Source organism: Phallusia mammillata, chromosome 1 (genome assembly GCF_965637545.1).
Source record: "Phallusia mammillata chromosome 1, kaPhaMamm4.hap1.1, whole genome shotgun sequence".
NCBI classification, from domain to species: domain Eukaryota; kingdom Metazoa; phylum Chordata; class Ascidiacea; order Phlebobranchia; family Ascidiidae; genus Phallusia; species Phallusia mammillata.
Genome location: NC_137252.1, coordinates 33063693 through 33088050, shown reverse-complemented (window position 1 = coordinate 33088050; position 24358 = coordinate 33063693). Strand labels below are relative to the sequence as shown.

Genomic DNA, 24358 nt, shown 5'->3' with positions numbered 1-24358 from the left:
GCGGCGGGCTTTGAACCCTTAACCTTGGGAGCGCTTGGCGACAATTCACTTAGATATAATGCTTGCTGTGCTTAATAAGGCGTGATGTATAAAATCTTGATTAATGATACATAGAAGCCAATGACGAAGGAGTGTATTAAAAACATCTTTAAAGTTGATCAGAAATAGAACGTTGAAATAATCAGCGACGGGAAAACAACACATATGCTTAGGCTTTTATATCACTCAATGACCCACAAACTGAAAATTCGCCATAAAAAACGTAAATCTGTTGTTAATGAACAGAAAAACGAAAAATAGTGTCGAACATGTAGTCAACAAAAGTTGTAATGTTAGCATTTGAATATTGCCAGGTATCTGTTTAACAGAGCAACAAACCATGCTTCAAAAAATACCAATAAAGATTTTTTTGCAGTATTGTTTTCATTGATTTTAAAGATATTTTTCACACAAGTCTTCCCAAACCTCTTTTGCACTTTTTAGTGTCATTGAAGTTTTCAGAATGTAACGAATGTTGTTGTAAACCAATTTGCCTCATTTGCCAAAACATAGAACATAATCTGTTTACATGCAAAAAATTTCACTAAAATTCGAAATTTACAGAAAAATGAAGGCCTTTGTTCCGCCAACAACAAAAACATGATTTCGTTTCAGGGAAAAGTTCTCATAATATTCTTTGAAACCTCACTATATCTATTGTGGGTTGTTTGTTAAATGATTGTTAGACATTTTTGGTTACATATGTACATTTCTATGTTTTCAAGGCATTTGTTCTAATAACAATGTGCATAATGATGGCAACATATATGTGGTTTTAATAAGCCACGTTAATGACAGGTTTGTTTAGGTTAAATTTAATGTACAAAATTCAGAGTATTAATAGACCAGCAGGGCATGTTCAAAATGTGCCACAAACAAAGAAATTAAAACTTGAGTTATATTTGGACTAAAGTTTTGCCAAAAACACACATTTTACAAGGTATATATCGTTATTTCCAACTTCAATGTACCAACTTTAATTTTATGGCAAGTGAAACTGAAACACACTATTACAAGACTAAACAACAAACAAGCACCCTAAACTATGTCTAATTTTTTCTAATGAGTTCCTTATACCTTTGACAAGAAGTCAGAAAATCAAGCAAAAGGTTTTGTCATAGGAAGAAGACCTAATACATTGTGATCATCAAAGAACCACAAAAAATAGAAAATGTACTAATGTTTACCGCTGAATTTAGATACCGTCAAGTTTTCAATGCGACAGCTTAAATTTGCAAAAACAGTAATGCCATACTAGTGCATTATATACGGTTTAGTGCAGAGAGTTGCAGACACTTAAGCCGGACATGAAACAGTTTGTGATCGAACATTTTAAAAATAAGATTACATGATCAGATAGGACAAAAATCAGGTGTATTTCCCTAACAGGTTAATCTGTCAGCATTAAAAAAGTTAATGCATACATGGGCATAATTACTGTTTGTGTTTCTAAATACATAATTCTTTCCGGTGTAGTTTTATCTGAGAGGAATTGAAGGCTCAAAAACAAGTCAGATTGTTGTCTATGTTGGGTGGCTGCCATTTCCAATATAAGTATGGGCTTGACTTTAAACAACCTATGAGCAGATTGTACTTTACTGTCATTAGAAAGACAGATACCACCATTAGATGCTGTGACCATAATATGTCCAGTGCAATGTAGGGACTTCTTGTAAATTAGAATAAAAATATCAATATACACAAAAACAAAATCAACTGTGTGTGGAGGTTCTTTAAAAGTTCATTTTCGGATTTGTTTGCCAAGCATGAGTTTGAGACACTAGCAAATTTGTGTCGTTGTCGCTTGCTAATCCTCGAAGGGTCAACCATGCAATTATTTGATACACCGAACAGACAGCATTGAGACGGGGATAAAATTCTAAGATCTAGCTTTCCGAAAAGCCCATCTCTTCATCGCCTTATTGACGTTTGAAAACGAGAGCCTTGTTCTTGCATGATCTGCAAAAAAACGTAATAAATAAATATCAAAAAGACACATGCATAAAAAGTATCTTATTTGCAAAAAGGATAATGCAGATCCTTAAAAATGGACCTTTTGCAGTTAATTTTTTTTGCAGTTTATAAAGAAGGCAAGAAAATGGGACTTTTGGGGTGAAAAACATAAAATAGAAAATATTTTGAAACATGAAATTACCTACTTTTAGTTGCCAAAGCAGTTTACCTCACAGAAAAGCAAATTATGTGAAAAGCAAATGACTGTTATAAACATTTCGTTTTGCAGCTTACAAATACATAATATATTACCAACAACAGAAAGTTAATGCATACTTAGTAAACGCTAAAGACACAGTTTAAATAATTGCAACATGATTGCAATATTTAATATTTGAATCTAATTATTCAGGAAAAAACATCGATTTACAGACATTGAGCATGCAAGTAAACCATTTTATATGTTTTGCTATTAATATTACATGATTACACAGACGAAGCTCATTAAAAAAATAAAAACCAGCATATGTATGTTATTTTAATCAGATCAAATATCCCAACAGATTGCAAATGCCTAGTGGGACTGTCACATGCATTTTTCTGTCATGCTAGGCCCAAATAAGGTCAAACTTGTGTAAAAATGGGAAATTCCATGAGACTTTTTTATCTAAGGCTTTAAAAATCAATATTATAGTCCATAAAACCAGGACAGATATCACAGAAACTAAAGCATTACAATACTTTAAAAAAAAAAAATTTATGTTAAATGTGAATTTGCGGAGGTATTACCTTTGCCTTGTTAGTTTGTTCTGTGTTAACACCGTTGTAATTATTTGATAGCTCCTTTGATACGATACATAAAAATTCAGCTTGATCTACGTTGCCAAAACCATATGAAGAACCAACATTGATCAACTGAAATACAAAAGCGATTTTTAAGGATATTATTTTCGACAACCATTTTTGTGTGTTTTTGTATTATTATTTAAAAAACATTTTTCCAAAAATATATAGAAGTACATTTGTCTTACCAATGCAGTATTTTAGCAAGTTTTGCAAAAATATGTTTTTAAACTTGTCACATGTGGTTCACAGAAATGAAAAACAAATATTAAAAAAAAATGCCTGAAATACACATCAATACATTTGTTTTCATATATATCTATAATTAGGATAAAATTTTAGGTATTTAGAATATTCAACAGTTAAAGAAAGAGAAGTAGTGAACAAATTTGCAAATACCTGTTCAAACTTCCAACCATCTGACATGGCAGACACAGTGTGCGTTAGTTCATCTTCTAAACATTGTATTACCCGATATACATGCTTGCCTGGAGGCTGAAAAACAAATCAGATTGGAAAATATTTCACTTTATGCAGGCCGAAAATATAAGTTGGACTACAATGCTTTGTGTTCATAAAAACATGGTGACGTGGAAAATAAAATAATTCTTTATAAATTTGAAATTGGTAAGTCTATAAAAACAGTCCAAGTGTGCTTTGTTTAAGAAAAACGTAAACAGTGTTTCATGAACAAAAAATATCTAATTACTACTTGACAATGTTTGTTTCTGAAATACAACTATAAAAACAACATCATGCAAACTATGATGCAGTTTTAGTAAGTGATTCGTTGAAGAAAAAATTTAAACGATGTAAATCTTATTAGTATTCCACATTACAATACATTGTGTATTGGCAAACCTGCAAAACTTTGCAGTCACGATCCCTGATTTGTTCCTTAACTAAGCGAATTAGGTCAGCAATGTTGTAGAACTCAGCCTCTTCAAGTACCCCTGAGTAACGAGAAACATCAAGCGTAAACATGAAACCAGAGACGACTAGCATTGTTTTGTAGTGAATAGAAGCAGGTATTGTCACTAAAGCGTCTGCAGTCCTTTGTATGCCCAAGTAGCCAATTGCAAGCCGTAAAGCAAGGTATTGCACAAAGAAATACATGTACAACACATATAATAATGTATTAATATTTAAGTGATGTGCCAAACACAAATTGAGTAGTGCTACAAAAAAACTTACTATAACAAACTATACACAGTTTATAGTATTGTTGCAGATATTAAATGTAACTAGGTTTTTTAGAATAAGCAAAATTATTTCTTTAACCTTCCTCAGCGAGGTCTTTGTTAATGACAAGTTTTCCGTGACGTAGGTAGTTGAGGACTGGTCCAAAATACATTGGATCCCTGTCAATCAAAAAGGCACCAGTCTCGTCCTGCAAAAAGAACATGACAACCCGAGAACTGATTGCATGACTCTGGTATGAATCACTTATTAATAATACAGCAGTACAATCATTCAGCTTTCAATGAATATGATTAGTCTTGTGACAATTGAGAAGTTGTGTTGCAATTAATTAGCTGCTATTGATGCGGTTCACAGAAAAAACACTATTCAGAGTTGTACTGCATAACAAATGCACTTCCTTTGCTGAAATCAGCTACAACAATTAAACAAGGCTCAACAATGGTTCTTATTTCACAAAAAAAACAGGCTAAAAAATCATGCTTCTCAAGAAAATATTGTTAAATACACTAAAACAAATATTAAAAAGCATACCATGATATTTTTTAATCTATTTTAGATACCATCAATGATTTAATATGTGATGGATAAAAAAAGAGGATAAGAATTTAAAAAAATGTTTAAAAAATGTAAAACTTTTTAGGAATGTACCAATGGTCATTGTTATAGAGGCATATTACCATTTTATTGATATATTTAGCATTTAACGTACATGATGAGAAATTAATAATTTTGAATTATTAATGTGATACAAACACCTATCCAAAATGCATCACAAACAAGGACAAAAACACAATTACAGGGCTGTTTTAAGGTTTGTATAAGCTGGAAAATAAACATCCCAACAAAAAAAGATAAAGAACAGACAAAGACTGTGAAAAATCATTTTATACACATTTTATAAAAATACCTTGTCTGAATTTAAATCAGGTTCTTCCTGGCAAAGTCTGTAGAGAAATGATTTGGGATATTTGCTGAGCGTGGTTGTCGTGGTTACAAAGTACTGTCCTCCGACATTTAACCGGATCCACTTTGTCGATGGTTTGGTAGTTGAATCCAAGGTGTCCATGCCGTCCTCAACTCCATTTGACATGCTCAAAGTCCTTGACGTAGAACTGTCTGCAGCAGATGTTTCAGCACATGCGGCACATTTTTTGAGATGATCCCATTGTGATTTGTCTCCTACATCATTTGATTTCGCTGCCATTTTGTGTGTTGTGTATTTCTTACCCTTTTACTGGGTTAAAAATCTCAATTCAATTGCTGTTCAATGTGTTTAAAGGTAACATAAACTTTTAGGTCTGCACAAAAATTTTTGTTTGAGAATAAAAAACATGAAACTTTAATTTCAAGATGTTAGTGAAACTTCTGTGAAACACAGGATCTTTTTCACTGACATTTGATATATGCTAAAATGCAATAACGAAACTCAAAAATGCTTCTGTTGCAAGACCAACAAATGCCAGCACAAAACTAACACAACACCTTTGGACGCAAAATGTTCCATAACCTATTCAAAATAGACTAGATACATCATTACAATGCAATGCATTAAAGCTGTTTTCAAATAACATAACAGCAACCAGGTTTGCAACTTGCAAACATTTGAATTTAAGCAACTACGCAAAGAAACGAAACTCTGTGATATGAGAACAAGCGGTAAAGAATAATGCCCATTGTTAGTTGAAGAATGCGATACGCCTCTTTTCGTTCAAGCGAATGAAAAAAGACGCACACAGCGCTACAAGTGTGTCAATTTGAAAAAAAATATCTCAAATCTGATGCAAAGCAACCTAAAACAATGAAATTACCCTGAAAATGTTAAAATTGTTGTCTTTGAAGACCAACGCATCAATTTTTCTTAGATTGATTTTTTAACGCTACTAATGAATTATTTGGAGAGAAATTTGTCAAATTAATGGTTTAATAGTTCGATTGTCGGCATACATGGCATTATTTAATGGTCACATAAACATGCAGTTGTGTGTAAATTTCAATTTTTATTAAACAAATGTATTAAAATTTTGAAGCAACATTTCATGCCATTGTGACATCACATCAGCTGTTCTATTTTTTCTTACAACTACTCAAGCGTAAAGAGCAGAACTTTGTAATTTTTTTGGTTTTTTATTTTGTTGATTAGGATGTTACATGTTAGGAAAACGAACGTGTACCGGTCGAACTGCTAGTCTTCCAGAATGCAAAAAACGAAACGTGGTTGGAAAGTTCTGGAATATTGACACCGTTATCAAACCCTTTGCTGTTTCGAACCTGATTTTGAAGCATAATGGCAAGTGGGACGTCGTATGAATTTGTAATTCCCAGCGCAAAACCAATTTGTGTACTGGATGGCAAGTATATTTTTTTATGTTTTTATGTTTGTAAGTGGTCTGTCAGTATGACCATTTTGAGTTTTTACCTTGCAATATAAATGCAGCGATTGTTTGCCAAATCCTGAACATCTCTTCGAACAATTAGCCTGTTTACGTGCACTAATTAACCAAGGTAAATTACGAAAAATTACCCCGTTTTGATGGAAAAGAGAAAAAGAAAAATGGCAAATGGAGTAAACAAATTTTTCAAATTTACCCAAGTAAATTTGGTGGGTTAATTTCAAAAACACAGTGGGTAAATTTTACCGGATGCTCTCCTCACAACCTTTGTGGCTTTACAGGCGCAAAGTGTTTTAAAAATTTGTTGGTAGAAACTTTAACAACATGCAAAGTTGCAAACAGCAACAGTCATTAAAAACTTGTTGACTGCTGACAAATGCAATTTATTTTGTGATGTAACAAGGTTGTGTTGTTTTGTTTGTTGAAAGTTTAAATGCTTGGACATTAGGCTAAAATGTGAACAGAGGGCATTTTGGAGTAAAAATTTACCTTGAATGTGATGTCAGAAATTGGAGTTAATTTGAGGGTAATTTTTGAAGTGCTTATTTGAACAGGATAAAAATGATAACAATATACATCAAAATATTGATGTAGGTTGTTGGATACTGATTATGCAAGTGCTTAACTTTTTTATATATGACCCAAATTTTTATCAATTTTTTTTTAACTGGATTGAATTTTACCATTAAAAATTTTAACTGAAACAGCACAGTTTGTTCAAATAACACTGTGTTCCCTTGTAAATTGTTGTTGAGACATTGCTGTCCCATCCTACTGCTTTGAAATCAAAAGTGATTTACGATCGGTTTAATGCTCAATTTAAAATCATTTGTTTGTATAGAAACTGGCCTGGATTTGGAATCAACGGGCAATGGGATAAATTCAAACAAGGCATGTGTTCCAAAAAAGAAATCTACTTCTTTTCCAACACTCTTGCCACAAAGTGTAATGCTCGGATCACTACTGGAACATTTGTGCAGTTTATATGAAGAAGATCAAGAAAAAGCTCAGGAACTATTTAAAGGTAACAATCACTGAATTAAAATATGATATCCCAAAATATATTTCCAATGCATATAGTTTCACAACATATATAAATTGATGAATTGGGCCAATGCTTTTATAAATTTCTGAATCTTTTGAATTTAATTTGTAAAAAAATAATTCTGGTGGAATTAAAGTTGTAAATGAATTACATTATCTTATGTAATCACATGTGTTTTTTCAGTGATATGTAAACAGCTGGAAAGACTGGAAATAATATCACCAGTGGCATATCGTGAGGACTACGCTTCAATCCGACATCAATACAAAACATCATTTTATTCGCTGATAAAATCTTCCCTATCATCGTTCGATTCAAAACTTCCCCTTCCTTCAACTAGCGAAGTTTTTAATGACAAACAAAAGTAAATTAATAATGTACCAACCTAAAATTTTTACCATCAAGCTATTTTATTTCAACTATTTAACTAAAACTATTGCTAAACAAAATTAAACAAATAAATCATCAAATTATGTTGAAACTCAAAGCCTTGTATGTGACCACAATTTACAAATTTTTTTTTTAAATAAAGATGCATTTTTTATGTTGGTTTGTACACTTTAAGCAACAACATTGGTCAAAAATACTCATCAAATGATTTTACAGAAGGAAATTTGGAAGTGGTGTGTTTGATCTCAAAGCATCCCGATATTTAGAAGAATATGAAGAGATTTGCGGTTTAGGAAGGGGTGCATATGGAACAGTTTTTAAAGTAAGTCACACATATAGATTTTATTTTAGCAGAAAGTCATTTAAGAGTTTGTAATTTGTTTTGCACAGGTTAGGAATCGAATCGACGGGCAGGAATATGCTATCAAAAAAGTCCATATCAAAGACAAAGGGGAACAAAACTGTCGTTCCCATATTGACAGAATAAGAAGAGAAGTACAATCACTTGCAGGTGAATTGATGCTCGAACAAATCTGTTTGAAACCAAGTCCATTTTCAAGCTTTTTCTGGCAATGGTTGGCAAAGAGAATATTTTTGTTTACTTCTTGGCAAGGGGATTTTGTGTGTGACCTGCAGTGGTCATGAATGGTATTAATCACACAAGTAATGTCATGACTGTATTTTATCTTGGATTAGTTGGTTAGGTGCAATATTTTTTTTCAACAAAATGGTCATCTAAGTTCAACAGAAGAATAACTTTAAACGCAATTGTAAATTTGGGCTTTGATGTGATTTGGTAAGACAGTTCTTTAATTTAATTTTTATGTACAGGGTTTGCTATGCTACACAGGCTTTTCTTTATTTTTAGTTTAAAAGCCCCACAGACAAAGTAATATACTTGTAACAATTCATGAGCAGTTTGCTGCACACAAAAAAAGAAAAAAAAAGTATGTACATGTAGCAAAACACAAAACTTACACATACTGCCATGTTCAGCTATGCAACAAACTAACATTGTGCGATATCACTATGCATGGATGGAACATCACCAAGTTATGCAAGAAGATGATTTCTCGTGCAGCAATTCCTCTTTACCTAGCAAGCATACAGCTAGTGGATTAGGTGCTTCAAATTTAAACAATTCCCTTGGATTTGAGTTCAAGACTTCAAGAGAGAACTCCAAAATTGGTTCAAGCCTCTCATCTCTTAATCTTTCTCACCGTGGCAAGTTTTGGAATGATTCATCTGATAGTAGCGACAGTGATGGCAGTTCCAAAATGTCAAGTTATTCTCAAGATGACAGCTTTAGGTATTTATGACTAATCTTATGTGACATTTTATGTACTCTGCATTAACATGAAATTAGTTCTTGACAGAAATAAAGGTATTTTTTGTGTTTTAAATAGCATTAATGCATTGCTGAAGATTGGTAATTGCTATACAAGATGAAAAGTTCTTGCTTTTAAATAAAGCTGCAAGGTTTATTATAATAAAAAAAAATTAAACTAAAAACTAGGGTCAAAAATAGTTTTGTTTGTGCTTAGGGTGGTTGCGGACTATTGACTTCAGACTGTGAAACCCGCTATAAGACCTTGTTTTGTTGCAGTGATGGCTTACAGTTAAAGATGTCAGAAACAGATGGTGACTTGCCAGGTAGTCCTGACAAAGTCATTTACACCCATGGTGTAAGGAACGCCGGTATGCGTCGTGTACAGAGCGTAATACTGATGTCCCCATCAACCCCACATGCTTGGTCACAATCATCAAATAGACTTCGTGTCCAGTCGTACAGCAACTTGCAAGACGTTGCAGAGAATCCTTTTAACAATTTTCCTGACCGACCGCTACCTCCTGTGTTACTGCCAAAGGTAGATGCTCTAAAATTTGTCATTGATTACTGAATAAATGCTGATATAACTAAATCTTGTCCTGATCTAGCAATGTTTAGAAATAATTATTTATGTTTGTATTATGCTTGCACCTAATTGCAAAGGTTTAAAAAATTGGTCATCATTAAAAGTATTTAATAGCTACTGTATCCCATTTAGACCAACAAATTTGTCTGGATTATGTGAAGACCTTTATTAACCAATGTAGTTTAGTTAAAGCCGTTTACTGTACATGGTTCATTTTTGGATAATTGCAAACAAGCTGAAGTGCTGCAATTACTGTTTGACCCAAAGCTTTTTGTGTGCATAAACCAAAACACTCTTAACCATTAAAATTCGGCAATTCTACATTTAACTTTTTAGGACGAAATTGTCCTCTACATACAAATGCAACTTTGTGAGATGTCTCTTACATCGTGGCTCCAAGAGAGAAACCGCAAATGCTCAACAAATGCAAATCAAGGTAATAGCAGTAAATAAATATTAGGAATTTTCTCCTAAACTGACAAAAAGTCACAAGGCCCAAAGCCTAGGGCATCATTTGGCCAAATTTAGCAAGCTTAATTAATGGCTGAATGCAGTGGTGGGATTCAGCTGGTCCGCACCGGTTCTATAGAACCGCGTCACAAATTTTTTTGAGATCGGCGAACTGGTTAGCATTACTTGTTACTGTCAATAAACTTTTTGTAACAGAACCGGCTGAAAAATATGACTTTTGTAACAGAACCGGCTGAAAAATATGACTTTTGTGATAGAACCGGCTGACAAAAAATTTAAATCCCACCACTGGCTGAATGTATATCATATAACGAAACATCACATTAACAAATGGTTTGCCTCTTCATTAAGCCCTAGGCATTAAGAAATCCACCACACAACATGCTTGGAATTGGTGAAAAGGCATTTTCATCTCACTTCTGTAAGTGAAAATATTATTTTTTGTGTCAGATCTATGTTCTGTGGTTGACGAGATTACCTCATTGGACATTTTGAGGCAAATTCTCCAAGCTCTTGCTTATATACATTCCAAAGACATTATGCATCGTGATGTAAAGGTATTATGCAACACACTTGTTTATGGTTTATCTATTTCTGACAAAACATAATCAAGTAACAACCTAATAAGTAGCAACCTATGTTTATAGCAGTAGGTATAAGTAGTAAAAAGCCTAAATTACTGCTTCAGGACAAAATGGCAAACCTTGCAAATATTTGATTAGGTTGTCATTACCCTGTTACTGCCTCAAAACCATTAAAATGGTCACAATGCTAAACCACAAAACAAACAGTAGTCTTCAGTTTCGTTATTCAAACATTCATTTGGACAGGTTAACAAAAAGATTACCTTGTTGCTAAATTAACAATAATCGTAACAAATTTAAGTTTCAAAATTAACAAAATTTTTCATCTAGATCTAGTGCCACAGGTTGACAATACATTTGTAAATTATTTTACCCATGGATAGAATCAAACGCTTAAATTTTTTTTAAATATCAAAAATTTGATACTATTGCAACAGTTCCAGTGTTCGTACGATATGCTTCATAAACAAGGGTTATGAACAATATGTTAACAGGGTTTGTGACATTTGTTTGCCTCGACAGCCACGCAACATTTTGCTGAACGGCAGCAGACCTCATGTATTGCTTGGTGATTTCGGTCTTGCCCGAGCAGCGCTGGCGAAGCAAAACTCGCTGTATCTCTCACCACTCGAGGACGTTAATAACTTTATGGAAACTGAACAAACCACAGGAGTCGGTACAATGATTTATGCCGCACCTGAACAGCTAGAAGGTGGAAGTTACAATACAAAGGTTTGTAGTCGATTAAAAGCATTTGTTTGAAAACTAAGGACAGGGCTACTTTATAGTTGAAAAACTGATTCAAGATAGTCAGATTAAATGTAATCGTCTAATACAGTGCTTTTCAATCCAATGTTCATAGAAATGTTTTTTGTAAGTTTGTAACCACCTTGCAATGTACAAAAATACTTTTCTAAACTTTATGCTGGTTAAATTATTATATTTTGTTTATGAAAGATTATGCTGAGGCAAATATAGTTTGAGACCCCAAATAGTTGAGAAACACTGCTGTGACAAAGTACATGTTTCATCCTTTGATTTATCAGCAAACTAAACAAGGAAAACTTGCAAACCGTATTTACTTGATTATATATAAGCCACTCGCGATTGTAAGGCGCCCTCTGGGATGCCAGATACTATTGTTTCACAATACACCTTTCTTCTGTTCCATCGTATAACTATTTGCCTATATTGGTTAGTCACGTTGATAAGTGTACCCAACAGAATGTATATCGCTGTAGAATCTGTGCATGTACATGATTTTTAGTAGGACTGTAGAAATAGTATCAGTACAAATTAAAATGTAAGCCGTCCTCGGTTGTAAGCCGCACAAACCATTGGTAAAAAACTTCATAAGCCTCAGCTTACAATACATACATAAGTCCTAAAATCAGAGGTTTTTCTGTTAGGTTTTTGGATGATGTTCAAAATTTCATGAATATTTCTAGGCTGATTTGTATGCAGTTGGTATTGTGCTGTACGAATTATTGTGGCCCATCCAAACACAACATGAAAGAGTTCAGTCGATTTCTGAGCTTAGGCAGGAATCTATTCCTGAAGAATTTGCACAAAGATGGCCGAAATATGTAAGTATGCCCTTGTAAGTACAATCATGTGTCAGACCCAGTCAGTACTCAAATATTTGGTACTGAGCGCTGCTATTTTTGATCCTTTGTGCTCAGTTATATTCTTCTTAACATCCTGAATTATTGAGCAAATTTCAAAAAAATTTCAGGTTTTAATGCAATATTCATTAAATAACTTTGTTTCATTTTGCACAAAAAAGAAACAAAATTGGAAACATTTTAATCATAAACATTACTGCCAAGGAGTGGTGTATATAGAATACATCGTGTAGACGTTTCGACAATCTCTGTTGTCATCATCAGTACATGTTTTCAATCAAGCTGTGGAACACGGTATATAAAGCCTTGGCAGTAATGTTTATGATTAAACTACTTTTCAAGTCCGTGCATAGTGTTCCTAAGAAAACATTTTAGTTCTAAAACTATGAAATGAAGACAATATGTTTTTTAAATTATGCTCAATCTTGTTAAAAAATCAAAAAATTACATCCTATCTGGGAAAAAAAGCTTCAAGTACCAACATATAGTAAGAACTCTGTGAGACATGCCCTGAATTTGGAGCAGCAAACATTGATTTAAGCACAGCATAGACTTTCTTGGGTGTTAAATACATGCAAACAATGCACAATGTGCAGTCTAAATCCCTTAAATTTATTTAACAAGTGCCGCCATTGACATTGTTAAATAACATCACTGAGTTTGTTCAAATATGTTATGCATATGTTTACTCATCAGGTTCCTACATTGAAGTCCCTTCTAACTCATGACCCTTCAATGCGACCCACAGCTCAGCAAGTCTTGGACTCAGACATATTTCAAATCAGCACAACAGAGGTATGTGTGCAATTGCTTGATATTGCATTTACCTATCAAGCCCTTAAAAACTAACTTCAAATGTGGACAAAAGTTAGGGTTGATACTTTCTACCAATTTGCCCTTCATGTAAACACATACATTGGGCCCCTTTGTTTCTGCTTGCAAGAACAATTCTGTCACTAAATTGGTAAACAGCAGGTAGAATATAAAAAATCAAAATACATAGTCAAGTCACCTTTCTAGTTTTAATTGCATGGTGTTCTACAAACCAAAACAAACCCTGTTTGATTTTGCAGGTTTTTTTTGACCAGTTCGCCAACCTTAAAGAGGAAAATGAATTGCTGCGAAAAAGGCTTGAACTTTGCGAGCAAAAGCTTAAGCAACATGGCCTAAGTTGCGATTGAAAGTGACACAGTAAGCAAGATTGTGGAAAATGCTGCTGTACGTCATATTGATAAGAGTTTGCCAAGAAAATAGGTGGTTGCTATTTGCCTGGTGATGCTTTGAGGAGAAATGCTGGTGTGTGTGTTGTTCAAAGTTTCAAGTGTTTTAAGTACGAGTGCTCAAACATTTCTAAACATTCAGCACAAATAAATATGTTTTAAATAAATATGCCAAAATCAATCAAAATAATCAAAATCACAAACTACTAGAAGTATTAGGCTTTCAATTGGATATGCAGTAAAGCTATTGCTAATATTACAAAAAAGCAGGCACAACATAAAATTTGACACTACTTGAGTTTGATGTTGTAAAATAGGGTTAAAAAGTTAACCTGTCTTGGAGCACAGATTTGGATGATAGAGTTCCATTTTTTGTTTGCACACTTTGTATTGCGTTTTATATGTTTTCAATTTTACTGAACGAAACATGATTCCTCATTCATTGATTACTTGTACTTTTGACGAAAACGTTTAATTATTTGTAAGTGTGGAGGAGCTGAAAAAACGAAAAAATTTCTGTCAATGAAATTTTCTAATTTTATTAGGAATTATATTCTTGTTTTTTTGCCAAGCACTGAGTGACTTTTAAAATTGTAACTCCTCGCAAAAAAACACCTTTGGAAACAGTTTCCAAAACGCCCACAATTCAATTTAAATTGTTGCAATCCAGCTAGCATTTGAAAAAACAAAAGTTCATTTCGTAAAATACTTCATGTTGTTTTATGCATGGGTTTATCAAACTAAATTTATTGTGAAAATCCACAATTTTTCGTATTTTGTAAGCTCCAGGTGGTCTTTATTTCTAATTTGGACGTTATTTTTAGTTCTTTTATTAAACTTCTTTGTTATGCCATGACTGTACTTGTAACTTACATGTAACAATTTCAGCAATTAAAAGATCTTGTATTTTCGACTAGAATATTCAACTTCAGACCAGTGTATTATAGTTTTTGTGGCCTTAAAAAACATGCCCCTATGGGGTCATTTATGTCCTCATTGTTCAAAAAAGACTACTTATAATTTTGCACTTCTTACCATTTGACAAAAATACGTTATGTCTTGCCTCTGTATTATGCATGTTACAAAATTGCATAAATTTATTGCAAAATATCTTCGTTGCATTTTTCGTAGAAATAAACTTGTCAAAGCAATGATTTGTATTTGCTAATTATAACATTAGACAGACAGTTGTCAATTCTTGACTTGAAAAACGCACCACATAAAGTTCCAACAGATGTATGATGATAGCATGGCTGAAAGTACGAAGTGCCCAAAAAGCTTGAATACATTGATTTCTGGCCATTTTACACACCCCTTGTTAAGATCTTAAACCTTCACATTAGCCTTTACGCTTAACCAAATTGTTTGCATTCTGTAAACTGGTTTGTGTACAACCATGAATTACTGCAGTCAGGGGCATCATAAAATATGCCATGATTTCTATTTGGTTAAAACAAGCACAAACTGAACGTGTAACAAATTTAGAATAAGAGGTGATTTCGTTCTAGCAATATTTGAAGAATGACCTAAAGAATGTGGTAAACTCACGTCAGTGTGGTTTCGGTTTATGTCCGTCAACATAAAAGTTCCTGGTTGCAGATGGCAACCTGACCACGATCCCGTCTAGTTCTTTAGAGAGAATAATCTGACAGGATAAGCGAGAGTTTTCCTGCAAAAATGGAGCCAGATCTAACATGTCCTCCTCTTCTTCATCAATTTCACCAAGTTTATCGAAAAACTTTTCCACATAAACGTGACAGGTGCAGCATGCCAGTGACGCCTCACAAGCGCCTTCGACGTCTAAATCATGCCGTTGTGCAAGATACATAACATTGTCTCCAACTTTTCCATTAATTACTTGTGGCTCCCCTTCTCTGTCAACGTATGTAATTTGAACAGTCTCATCATTTGAATTCGAGCTTGAAAATTGTCTTTGAAATTGCTTCGCAAGACAAAAAGTCTGTCTCATATGTCCATGATGTGTTTGTTCGAACACTTTCCCATGGCGTGATACAGCAAACTTTCTTTGGCATGTGGCGATATTGTCAACCCACTTTGAAGAGTTGGCCAAAAACCTACTACAAATTCTTCGAATCATGGCCAAGCATTTAAACACCCTAAAAACCCTGCAAAGTTATAACAAATGTTGAGACTTTTTCACGAACTAAACATAAAGCTGTTGCAACAAAAAAATGAGCGCACACCAGAAACAGGGCATTTCTTACTAATGAACTTTAAAAAACAGCAGTAAAAACCTTAATACACCTCATGTGAACAAATGGCAGTTACGTTCTATCACTAGGCAGCACGACTTCTGCTAAAATTTTGAGCTAAAACACCAGGCTTTCAGATTTCTAAACAACGTTTGAAAGAAAGGTCGCAAGTCATATGAAATGTATATCAATATTTCCTTACATGTACCTTCGTAGTTATAAAAGATAATCGTTTTTACCTATTGTTACAGTCAATTTACTTTATGCTGCAAACAACACTTAATACATTGCACTTTAAAAAATATTATGCAGTACATAAAATAGAAACGCAATATTAACCGGTATTTGAAGTGTCTGAATCTGAAACCTCATTAAGCATGTCCAACAAATTTCTAGGTTTCGAACAAATTAGTTTTTCGCGATAAGCTTCGTCCGTATCTGACGAATGTTCATTTTCGCTATTGTCCGACAAAAAGAATTCAAAATCATCTGACATGCTTTGAGCCATTGATGCTTTCTTGGCTACTCTGTGCTTGCTGTGGCTTAAAGGACTTATATCTGGCGAGTCTTGATTTGGTCTTGGTGCTCTATTAGCAAGCGGGGATGAGTTTCGAGGCGTTGGCGTGAAACATGAATAACTGCGATTGTGAACGTCAGGCGTCAAAAACATGTTGCTTCGGTTGTGATCAACATGCTCCAGCAAATCGTTAATATAATCACCCTCTATTGAGCTGACAGTAGAATTGCTGGAATCCCATGCTTTTAGATCTTGATGAATGCTTTTGTCAGAAACAGCTCTTGGCAGAGATATCTTTTTCCGACAATACTCCCAAGGAATGGCAAGAAATGATAAGCAGAAGCATATAAGCATGCAAATCACTCTGTGTAGAGCTTCAAATCTCTGATGAAAGAAGTCTAAAGGCACCAGTTTTTGTTTATAAGCCAACACAACAGGATGCTGCAGAACCTGACCTACACTTGGTCTTTCCTTATAGTCCGGTGTCATAAGCCAGCGTACCATGGCACACAAGTCTGTTGGCATTTTGCTTGCACATTCTGGAGGTATGTAGCCTTGACGAAGCAGCTGCCATGATAATCCACTTGATGGCAAATCTAGGTTACAGGAGATTTCTAAAATCGCAATGCCAAGACTGAAGACGTCAGCCTTGTCGGAGAAGACACCTTCAAGGAGCTCTGGTGCCATATATTTATTATCTCCCTCCCTTGCATCATCAATATCATCACTTGACCGATCAACCACTAATCCGTAGTCCCCAATCTTGCAGGAGCCGTTTTCGGTGACAAAAATATTGGCAGGTTTCACATCAAAATGAATGAAGCCATGGCTATGAATGTGGTAAAGACCCTTCAGCAGATCTATGAAATACTTCCAAATCAGTTGTATTGGAATACTTTGCTGTGCTTCCATGTAACTCTGCAAACTCATCCGGCAAAGTTCAGTTTGGATGTACAGCCTGTGTTTTTCTTCCCAGGCTTTGATGAACTTGACACAGTTTGGATGACTCGGTAGTTGCTCATGTTTTTTCACTTCATCCAGTTTGCGCTTGCGGTCTGCCTCGCTTCGGAACTTTTCTCGTGATCGTTTGACAGCGTACCTTTCAGAATTGTCCCGGCTTCGTACCTGCATGACTTCCCCAAATGAACCTTCACCGATCTTCTTTTCAATGATAAAACATTGTTCAAAATACAACTCAGAGCTGTCAGAGTTGTAAAAGCGACTAAACATTGTTGAATTCCCAGTTGGTTCATCAGCAACACGAAAAGATACTGCATGTGCCTTTTCGGGGGCCCAACTTCTGTGTGGGAAAACACGACTTACAGGTGGTGCACTTTTAACAGGAGAACGTGGCTGCAATGCTTTATCAATTCCAGGTTGAATTTTCTTGAAGTGGAATAGGTGATGCTTGTCATTTTGGATGAACTTTGGCAAAGGCCTTGATCGGTTCAGTTTTTCTGACGGCGTTGACGAGGCAAGAGGGTTGCGGTTGTCAAACAAAACGTGCTTTCCTGGTGTAACCATATTGTACATCACACACACACGAAAAGGACAAGCCCTGTCACTTTTTAGGCACGATCATTCGTCACTACGCATACCCTCTAGCTACCTTAAAACATAATTTCAAGCGTGAACTGTTAACAAAGCACCAAAAATGTTTGATCAAAAAGTTCTATAAATTGTATACAGAGTTCTTACAAGCACTTAGTATATCATTCTTGAGATTTTTTTCAAATATGCTATCTTTTCTTTTCCTGTGCGGCAAAGCTTACAACCTTAGCGCTTTTCAAACTTTGCAAGAAATTGCAACAGCTCATGAAATTTGAGCACAAAACAAAATATTAACACACGTGATTGCGGGAAGCGCAGTCAACCGAAACCGTAAAACAAACCGAATTATTTCCCACTTTATTCACATACTTGTGCTTCAAAAAAACGTTTTGTAAACCGTCCGGTATAAATAATACAGTTTTGTGTATATTTTGAGCAAATATAAGTAATGCCTTTTTGTTTCATTAATGCTTAATAAAGGGTTTGGTCTTGAAGCTCTTTCGCGCCAAAAAATATTTCCGCGCCAGATCTTTACACGACCGAAAAGCATTGCCGATTTCTGTGTACATTTGAACTTTTTGCTTTTTTAACGCTCCTACCTATTTTTCAAAAGTTGGCCGTGTTTGAAATGTGACAAAAATATATTTGCTTAAAACGCGATTAGTAGAAACAATTTTTGGGCGTACTTTTTCTGCTTCGCCCTGTTTTTCTAGTTGTCTTCTGTTTCCTAAGTTTACCTTCCAAATCTGACGTTTTGTCTTTCTCTAACAAAAAGCAAATTCGCTTTTCCTCTATACACAAGTGAACATTGGGAACCAAGTGAACTTTATTAAATTTATGGAACCTGTGGGATCAACAGGACAAAAAACAACACAATCAAACACCAGTTTGAAGAGGCAGCCTAAACTTTACAGTGCAGAATCAAAAACATCGAACTTGCATGTGTCCATAAAGTATCATCTACTAAAGACTTATTCAGTGGGTTTCAAGCACGATTAATGCAGTCAACCATAGCAAATTCAAACAAAATGGCCCCTACATTTTAAAACGACCTGTGACTTATAAAAGCCATCAATGATTTTTAAGTTTTTATACTGATAATAAATTTAGCAAAGCATATTAAGAGGTTACTAAAAGATTGAAGTAAACAAGTGATTAGATTTATGCTGGAAATGCAATGCAATAAACAAAGTTTTAACAGATTGGTAGTTTAGGTTATGGTCAAAAGTCGTGAAAGTGAAATAGCTCAAGAAAAAAAAATTTGAAAAGGACCAACATGTTTTTGAAAAACGACACTGCAATCTCATTCTAAAAAGGACTGATGAAACACGATACACCATAAAACGTTTTAGCATAATTATCTAAACTCACAGAATGGACAACACACAATAACAATAAATAAATCTGGGACATACGACAACAAGCAACATAACAGGTTTGGTTGAAATCATTTGTCGAGCATTGAAAGTTCCAATGCTTTACGTAGTTCTTCATTTTCTTGCTCTTCAAGAGCTTTATACTTGTCCGCCTCAAGGGCCGACAACCTTAAAGCTTTTTGAAACTCATCTTCATGAGGAAGAGGTGGCAATGGACTGTGGTTGCGATTTCTGTTGCTACCCGGAGAAGAGTTGCTCAGTGCTTCCATAAGAGTGACCTGCTCCTCTTCAGTGCCCTCCTGCATCATAAGACTCTGCTGTATCGCTAACTGGAGGAGTCTTTCATCTTCATCCACACGAGGTCCTGGCGTCTTGTTGGAAGAAATGCTCATGACTTGATACCCCACCGGTGCCTCAAAGCATTCTTCTTCCACGATGACTTCCAAAGGAGCACCTTCAGGACCCTCCGGCTGCATTTCAGATACAAACGGAACTGCTTTAACTTCAGAACTCTTTTTCCCATTAATGTTATCAAATGTGACACAAGCATTCAGGACATGAAACACGGGGATCTCGATCTTTACAGGAAACCCTGCTGGCAGCTTCATTTTAATGAAGTCACCAAGTTTCCTGAAATGTGGACTCGTGGTGGACATAAGGTCAATAATTGGTAAGACTTGCTGAGTCAGCGATAAGGGAAATTCTTTGCACATCCATAAACATCCCTTAAACTTTTGGATTTTTACTGTAGTCTCCTTTGGTCTGCCAATGTCAACAGTCTTGTCTTGGTTGTCACTGAAATACTGCTCTGGTGATAAGCCCTCAGGATTACCGGCTGTTGCATGCTCATTAGGTTCACTGGTCTGTGATGATGTTGCATTGTGGTCCAGAGAAAACCCTGAAAACGACTTTAAAAAACGAGATGCTATGCTGTTGTTTTCTGACTTTTTGGAGTTCTTGTCATCGACATGTTCTGCCCGAGTTTTTGTAACAATCTCAACATTTGACGCTGAATGAACAGCTGCCTTGTATCCATTGACAGTTTCATGTCGGTCACTACGCCAGCCTAAAAATCCATAAGTGCTTACTTCCAGTTGTATAGTGTCCACATTTAAATGGGTGCATACAACCGGATGGGTAAGTCTATGTAGGATAACATCCTGGCTTGGCGTAAACATGTCAAACGACAAAACATTGTCATCAAACAGGACTTCTTCTATCACTTCCTTGGAATCATGATTGATATCAAGAAGTGTCGCCCCCTGGTCACATCCCTTAAACACAAAACTTCGGTCTCCTCGCTTCCATGTCATGTTTTCGAAGCCTAGTAGAGTTGTATCAACACGAATGCAGGATCCCTTTTTCCATATCTTGCAAACGTCACTGGGACAGACTTTGGAAAGAAGTGGAATCCAACTGTTAAATTCCCACTTCATTTCAACATAAAAATCAGGAGAGTTTCTAAGTTCGCTTAAAAGTTTGGGGACTGCTTCTAATCTGTGAAAAAACAGTATATTTGTTAAAACAGTATGTTGAACACAGTTTTAATGAACAGAAATATACTTAGGAACACTATACACAGACTTGAAGAGTAATTTAATCCTAAACATAACTGAAGAACTTGTGTATACAGAATACCTACACTGATGATGACAACAGAGATTGTTGAAACTGCTGCATAATGTATTCTATATACACAAGTTCTTTGGCAGGTAAGTTTATGATTAAAAATATAATTGATGCAAAAATTTTGTAGACCTACAAAAGTGCCGTTAGGGCCTTTGGGGTTGGGTGAGGGTTTGGTAATGTTATAATATCATAATTTAATCTAAGATAACATTTGAGAAAGTATTCTCTCACATGCCTAACATGCATCATATATGTAATCAATTACATACATACTACAAAGAGGGGCAAAAAATGCCTTTGTATACAATAAATATATATGTATAGAACATGGATTTTGCACTAATAACTTGATTCCAGTGGCAAAGTTTTTTCTTACTCTTACAACTTTTATAGTTGCACAATGTATATTACTTTTATGATTCGCATTAATCAATCGAAACACTGCAAGGGTAGGAAAAGCAAAATATACATATAATGTCATAAAGCTGGCAGGAAATATACACTGTCACTTCCTCTTCATATGGCCTAGGGTAAATATTTTACTATACCGTATGCAAGCTTGTCGATAATCTCGAAACTGAAGAATGAGTGCGACCATTTCTGGATCACCAGTACTGATAGCTTCATGCAACACGGACCATCCATCTTTGTTCTCCGCAAGGACGTTGGCTCCATTGTGAAGGAGTAACCTATCCAGAAAATTATTTTTTATGGTGTCGCAGTAATGTCATTTGGTTATAATATCTGAGATAGACCGAGGACTGAAATCCTTGAAATCACACAATTCCAGCTATGATTCAGTTTATTGTCACTTTCTTGATTTATGCTATAGAGCTGTTTATGCATACTTTAGATAAGTCATCTGCAACCTTTTCTCAATCATGTTACACTTACAACAGTTTTAAAAATAGTGTCCCACCTCAAAACCAAATCTAAATACACAAAAACCACATCGTGATTTATACTATATCAAGAGATATATGTGTTTGGTATAATTAGGACAGTCAGTAAAATTGTCCATCAGCTATTGCAATGGTTAATTCATGAATAAAAGGTTGTTTTAAAAAATGATTGTTAGGATATGGTAATATTGTGACAGGTCTAGCATCTTTTTGTGGCACAACGATTGTTAGGGCATCTTTAGAGGCCTAAATCTAACTATCTTAACTCATTGAGATTAAATTAAACACCCACATGCTTTCTTAAATGCAAACTGGAAACAAATTATATTTTGATAAATGATATACAGGTGTATTGTTTACAAAACAAATCACCATTTATTCCATTTAGTCAGTAAATATATATTTTATGTTGGTTTAAAAGTAAATGTAACCCTTGTGTTTTAATAAACATTTTGTTGTTAGGCATCAAGTAAAAAAGATAAAATAACTGTTTTTGTCTGCATCCTGCCAAAACCATTTAAGAAAAAAACAAAATAATGTAAGTAGCTTTTCCCTATCTACTAACCTTGCACATTCAATATGACCCAATGAAACAGCGAGATGTAGAACAGTTCTTCCTCGAGAATCATTTTTTTCTGTGTCTTTTTCTGGATTGCTTAGTAACTCCCTCAGTTTTTCATACTGATTATGCCAAACCATCCAGTGGAGTGGGTAGCACTCGGACAAATCACTTTCCCCTGCCATTATATTGTGTTTGTTGCAAATAACATTTTATTTCTATATCCAGCAATCTGAAAACATAAAAATGTATTTTTTACTGGAAAAAACAAATTTCATTTTCGTAATTTCCAAATCGTGTTTACGTTAAACAAGATTGCAAATGGTTTTAATCACCATAATCATAGCTAATTAAATGCCTCCAGCGAAAATAAACCGATTGCAATAACGTAATTACTAGAGTTTCTTTCCCGGAATGCCGGGCAATTTTGGCAAAACAAATATCCCGATATTTTCTCTTTTTCCCCGAGAAATCCTGGGACAAAAATTGATTGCTTTTTAAGTTGCACTCTTCAACCAGAGGTGTGACACCCTTCAGGTTTCCGTGAATTAAAAGGTTTCCCGAGGTTTCTTGTAACAATTTAAACAGGAATGGTAAAAAGTTCTGTTGTTGCGAATGGTACAACAGTGTAAGAATCCACAGTATTGCTCTTCAATTTGTCAAATTCACATTCTAATTCTGCTAAGTCGACCAGGCGGTGGCATCTCTCATCCCACTTTAGCCTGGACTTACGCTTTATGGTCAATTCAATACTTTGTCCAGTATTTTTCAGTTCTCTCACAGCATGTGTCATATTAGACATTGATTTTTAGTTTCTCTGCAGCTGGGCCTACTTTTACAACATCCGATATAGTGATGGAAGGATCCCCAGATTCGGATCCAACATTGCCTCTTTCTTCGCTCATAGCAAACCCAAATCCCACGCCGGGAGCTTTTTCCAGCACATATGTGTGCTCTTGCCAAATCAACTTGTCCATTTTTTGAATTTTCTATTATTTTTTGCACCAGTTTCTATTCCATATTTTGCAACAACAAGGTTTTACCACAAATTTAATTTTACACAAGCTTATTCAAATAGAATATTTGTAAAAATCTGGCAATTTATGTGTTTTACCCGATACCCGCTCCATTATGTTGAGCGGCATTGCCCCAACCCAGTGGAACCTGATGTGTTGAATATTGAACTTACCAACAGCCTAAATTGAAAACCGATTGCAATTTATAGATAATATTTTCAATTTAAAAAAAGATTAAACAAAAAATGATGCAATTAACTTGGAATATAAAAGACAGCTCTAGGGCAGATTTATGAACATAATGAATTTACACTTTGTTCGCTAAATAAAAACAAAAATGAAACAAAGAAACAAATTTTATAAAATTAACGAAAATGGAACATATAAAATCCCAGGATTTAAGTTGTTTTCATCCCAGGATAAGCCAGAGTGGCAAATTTGAGAAACCCTAGTAATTACCCACAAAATAATCGGCAAATTTTTCAATCGGGATCCCGAGAAAAAATTTTTTTCTGAATCCGGATAAGGACAGACTGATTGGCCACACCGGAGACACAGTACTTACAGGTTGGCCAGCTCAAATAAAGGACAACATAGCAGGTAGCAGCTCTTTTTAAGCATGTAAACACCATTACCCTATTGCTGTTTGTGTATGCAAAAATAAACAATAGGCTGATCTGAGTCGAACAAAAACGGATTACGTCCTCAAAAAGTTTATTCAAATTTCCAACTTTATCTCACTTTGCGGTTGGCCAGCCATTCTCGTTTTGAAGTTAATTATATCTTCATTAAGATCAAAGTTTCTAACCTAACATTGCAGCTTTTGTTGTGTTCAATTCAAATAGAACGTTTGATTAAATATTTTATTAAATATAAAAGCACAAAATGTTTCAAACATGTGACATAAAAATTTTTG

The 24358-nt window shown here is 34.8% G+C and overlaps 5 protein-coding genes across 5 annotated transcripts; 1 reads left to right on the top strand and 4 right to left on the bottom strand.

Moving 5' to 3' along the window:
• Positions 1-116: 116 nt before the first annotated feature.
• Positions 117-5363, bottom strand: LOC145237290 (BTB/POZ domain-containing protein KCTD5-like). The gene is made up of 6 exons (XM_080100097.1): positions 4946-5363; positions 4117-4225; positions 3697-3788; positions 3235-3330; positions 2782-2907; positions 117-1998 (listed from the first exon to the last, which is right to left on the bottom strand). Exons 1-6 carry the CDS (start codon positions 5240-5242, stop codon positions 1951-1953), a joined length of 768 nt encoding a protein of 255 aa, XP_079956223.1. The 5' UTR covers positions 5243-5363; the 3' UTR covers positions 117-1950.
• A 766-nt stretch (positions 5364-6129) lies between these two features.
• On the top strand, positions 6130-14830 carry LOC145219864 (eukaryotic translation initiation factor 2-alpha kinase 1-like). The gene is made up of 13 exons (XM_080087175.1): positions 6130-6386; positions 7270-7452; positions 7657-7837; positions 8080-8185; positions 8254-8374; positions 8860-9172; positions 9470-9731; positions 10116-10215; positions 10701-10807; positions 11357-11566; positions 12283-12420; positions 13156-13254; positions 13533-14830. Exons 1-13 carry the CDS (start codon positions 6323-6325, stop codon positions 13638-13640), a joined length of 1992 nt encoding a protein of 663 aa, XP_079943301.1. The 5' UTR covers positions 6130-6322; the 3' UTR covers positions 13641-14830.
• LOC145219895 (2Fe-2S ferredoxin-like) lies at positions 14819-15779 on the bottom strand. The gene has a single exon (XM_080087201.1). It carries the CDS (start codon positions 15775-15777, stop codon positions 15229-15231), a length of 549 nt encoding a protein of 182 aa, XP_079943327.1. The 5' UTR covers positions 15778-15779; the 3' UTR covers positions 14819-15228.
• A 26-nt stretch (positions 15780-15805) lies between these two features.
• LOC145219885 (membrane-associated tyrosine- and threonine-specific cdc2-inhibitory kinase-like) lies at positions 15806-18082 on the bottom strand. Its single transcript, XM_080087191.1, has one exon. It carries the CDS (start codon positions 17940-17942, stop codon positions 16227-16229), a length of 1716 nt encoding a protein of 571 aa, XP_079943317.1. The 5' UTR covers positions 17943-18082; the 3' UTR covers positions 15806-16226.
• A 686-nt stretch (positions 18083-18768) lies between these two features.
• On the bottom strand, positions 18769-24284 carry LOC145219875 (ankyrin repeat domain-containing protein 13D-like). Its single transcript, XM_080087185.1, has 3 exons — positions 22433-24284; positions 21514-21654; positions 18769-20833 (listed from the first exon to the last, which is right to left on the bottom strand). The coding sequence occupies exons 1-3, from the start codon at positions 22609-22611 to the stop codon at positions 19408-19410; spliced, it is 1746 nt and encodes a 581-aa protein (XP_079943311.1). The 5' UTR covers positions 22612-24284; the 3' UTR covers positions 18769-19407.
• Between the last annotated feature and the right edge of the window lie 74 nt (positions 24285-24358).

Bases quoted from the DNA above. Each gene is read 5' to 3' on its own strand.
- LOC145237290 (XM_080100097.1), bottom strand. From the start codon at position 5,242: ATGGCAGCGAAATCAAATGATGTAGGAGACAAATCACAATGGGATCAT. The intron at 4,226-4,945 runs GTATTTTTATAA...TTCTTTTTGCAG, and splicing joins CTGATTTAAATTCAGACAAG to GACGAGACTGGTGCCTTTTT. The intron at 3,331-3,696 runs GTTTGCCAATAC...TTTGTTTTTCAG, and splicing joins GTGACTGCAAAGTTTTGCAG to CCTCCAGGCAAGCATGTATA.
- LOC145219895 (XM_080087201.1), bottom strand. From the start codon at position 15,777: ATGATTCGAAGAATTTGTAGTAGGTTTTTGGCCAACTCTTCAAAGTGG.
- LOC145219864 (XM_080087175.1), top strand. From the start codon at position 6,323: ATGGCAAGTGGGACGTCGTATGAATTTGTAATTCCCAGCGCAAAACCA. The intron at 9,173-9,469 runs GTATTTATGACT...GTTTTGTTGCAG, and splicing joins TCTCAAGATGACAGCTTTAG to TGATGGCTTACAGTTAAAGA. The intron at 11,567-12,282 runs GTTTGTAGTCGA...GAATATTTCTAG, and splicing joins GTGGAAGTTACAATACAAAG to GCTGATTTGTATGCAGTTGG.
- LOC145219875 (XM_080087185.1), bottom strand. From the start codon at position 22,611: ATGGCAGGGGAAAGTGATTTGTCCGAGTGCTACCCACTCCACTGGATG. The intron at 21,655-22,432 runs GTTAGTAGATAG...TTTTCTGGATAG, and splicing joins GGTCATATTGAATGTGCAAG to GTTACTCCTTCACAATGGAG. The intron at 20,834-21,513 runs GTATAGTAAAAT...GTTTTTTCACAG, and splicing joins TATCGACAAGCTTGCATACG to ATTAGAAGCAGTCCCCAAAC.
- LOC145219885 (XM_080087191.1), bottom strand. From the start codon at position 17,942: ATGTACAATATGGTTACACCAGGAAAGCACGTTTTGTTTGACAACCGC.